The sequence below is a fragment of the Aureococcus anophagefferens genome (assembly GCF_000186865.1).
Source record: "Aureococcus anophagefferens unplaced genomic scaffold AURANscaffold_2043, whole genome shotgun sequence".
Taxonomy (NCBI): Eukaryota; class Pelagophyceae; order Pelagomonadales; family Pelagomonadaceae; genus Aureococcus; species Aureococcus anophagefferens.
In genome coordinates, this window is record NW_008706641.1 from 1 (window position 1) to 1,091 (window position 1,091).

The window sequence follows — 1,091 nt, forward strand, 5'->3', positions numbered from 1 at the left end:
ACGCCGATGGTGACGATGGGCTTCCGGAAGTCGTGCGCGCGCCAGCCGACGGCGCGGAAGTTGCTACGCGCGCAGGTCATCTGCAGGTAGCTGCCGGCGACGTCGTCGGCGACGTAGGGGTCGCCCGTGGACATGTGGCTGCGCACCTTGCACGCCTCGATCGACGGGTCGGCGCGCGTGCTGCCCGGGTCTTCCTTGATGGACAGCGCGTCCAGCGCGGCCGCTGTGCGGCTGTACGGCTGCTCGAACGACGCCATATTTCGGCTGCTACAAGCTGCTACGGCTGCTCGAACGACGCCATAATGGAGCCAGAGACAAGCTCTGGGCCGGAGAGCACGACCGATTGCTTTCGTGGTGAGAGCATTCAACTTGAACTTGAAGTTGTCGTTCAAGTTACCACCCTCACGCGCGGACCGCATGAGCCATCGAGAGCGTTCAAGTTGTAGTTCAAGTTACCACCCTCACGCGCGGACCAGCATGAGCCATCGCATGGGTACCTTCTTGGCGAGGGTGACCTGGAGCTCCGCGGACCCGAGGTCCGTGTCGACGAGCGTCCAGGACGACGCCGCCGGGTCGACGTCCTGGAACAGGGCCCCGTCGAGGAGCGTCGCGAGCTTGAAGTCGCCGCCGACGAGCGCGCCGACCTTCACGGCCAGGCGGGTCGCCGAGATGTCGACGCGGACGTGGCCCCGCTTCGTGCCCTCGGCGAGCTGCGCGGAGACGTGGACCTTGTCGTTCGCGTTCGCCCAGCGCACCGCGCCCGCGGTGCCCGGGACGACGGCGACGCTGCGGCCCGCGGGCGCCGCGCGGCGGTCCATCTCCGCGGCGCGCGCGGCCAGCAGCTGCTCGAGGACGTCGCGGCAGGCCGCGGCGGGGAAGGGCGGCGGCGCGGGCCGCGCCGGCGCCGCGGCCGCGGGCTTCGCGGCGCGCTTCTTCGCGAGCGGCGCCGGGAGGCCCGTCTTCGGGTCGAGGGCCACGGCCGCCGCGGGCTTCGCGACGTCGTCGGTGCGCGCGCCCGTCGCGCCGGGCGTCACGGCGAAGGAGCTCGCGGGCTTGGCGCCGTTGGCCTCGCGCGCGGCCACGAGCCAGCA

At 71.5% G+C, this 1,091-nt stretch overlaps 1 protein-coding gene across 1 annotated transcript; it reads right to left on the reverse strand.

Annotated features, from left to right (window-relative positions):
* Nucleotides 1–14: 14 nt before the first annotated feature.
* Nucleotides 15–1,091, reverse strand: AURANDRAFT_69507 (hypothetical protein; the record flags this gene model as incomplete). The annotated part of the gene is made up of 2 exons (XM_009045277.1): nt 15–239; nt 498–1,091. Coding segments are annotated over 2 exons (819 nt in total), but the record flags the coding sequence as incomplete, so codon positions are not given.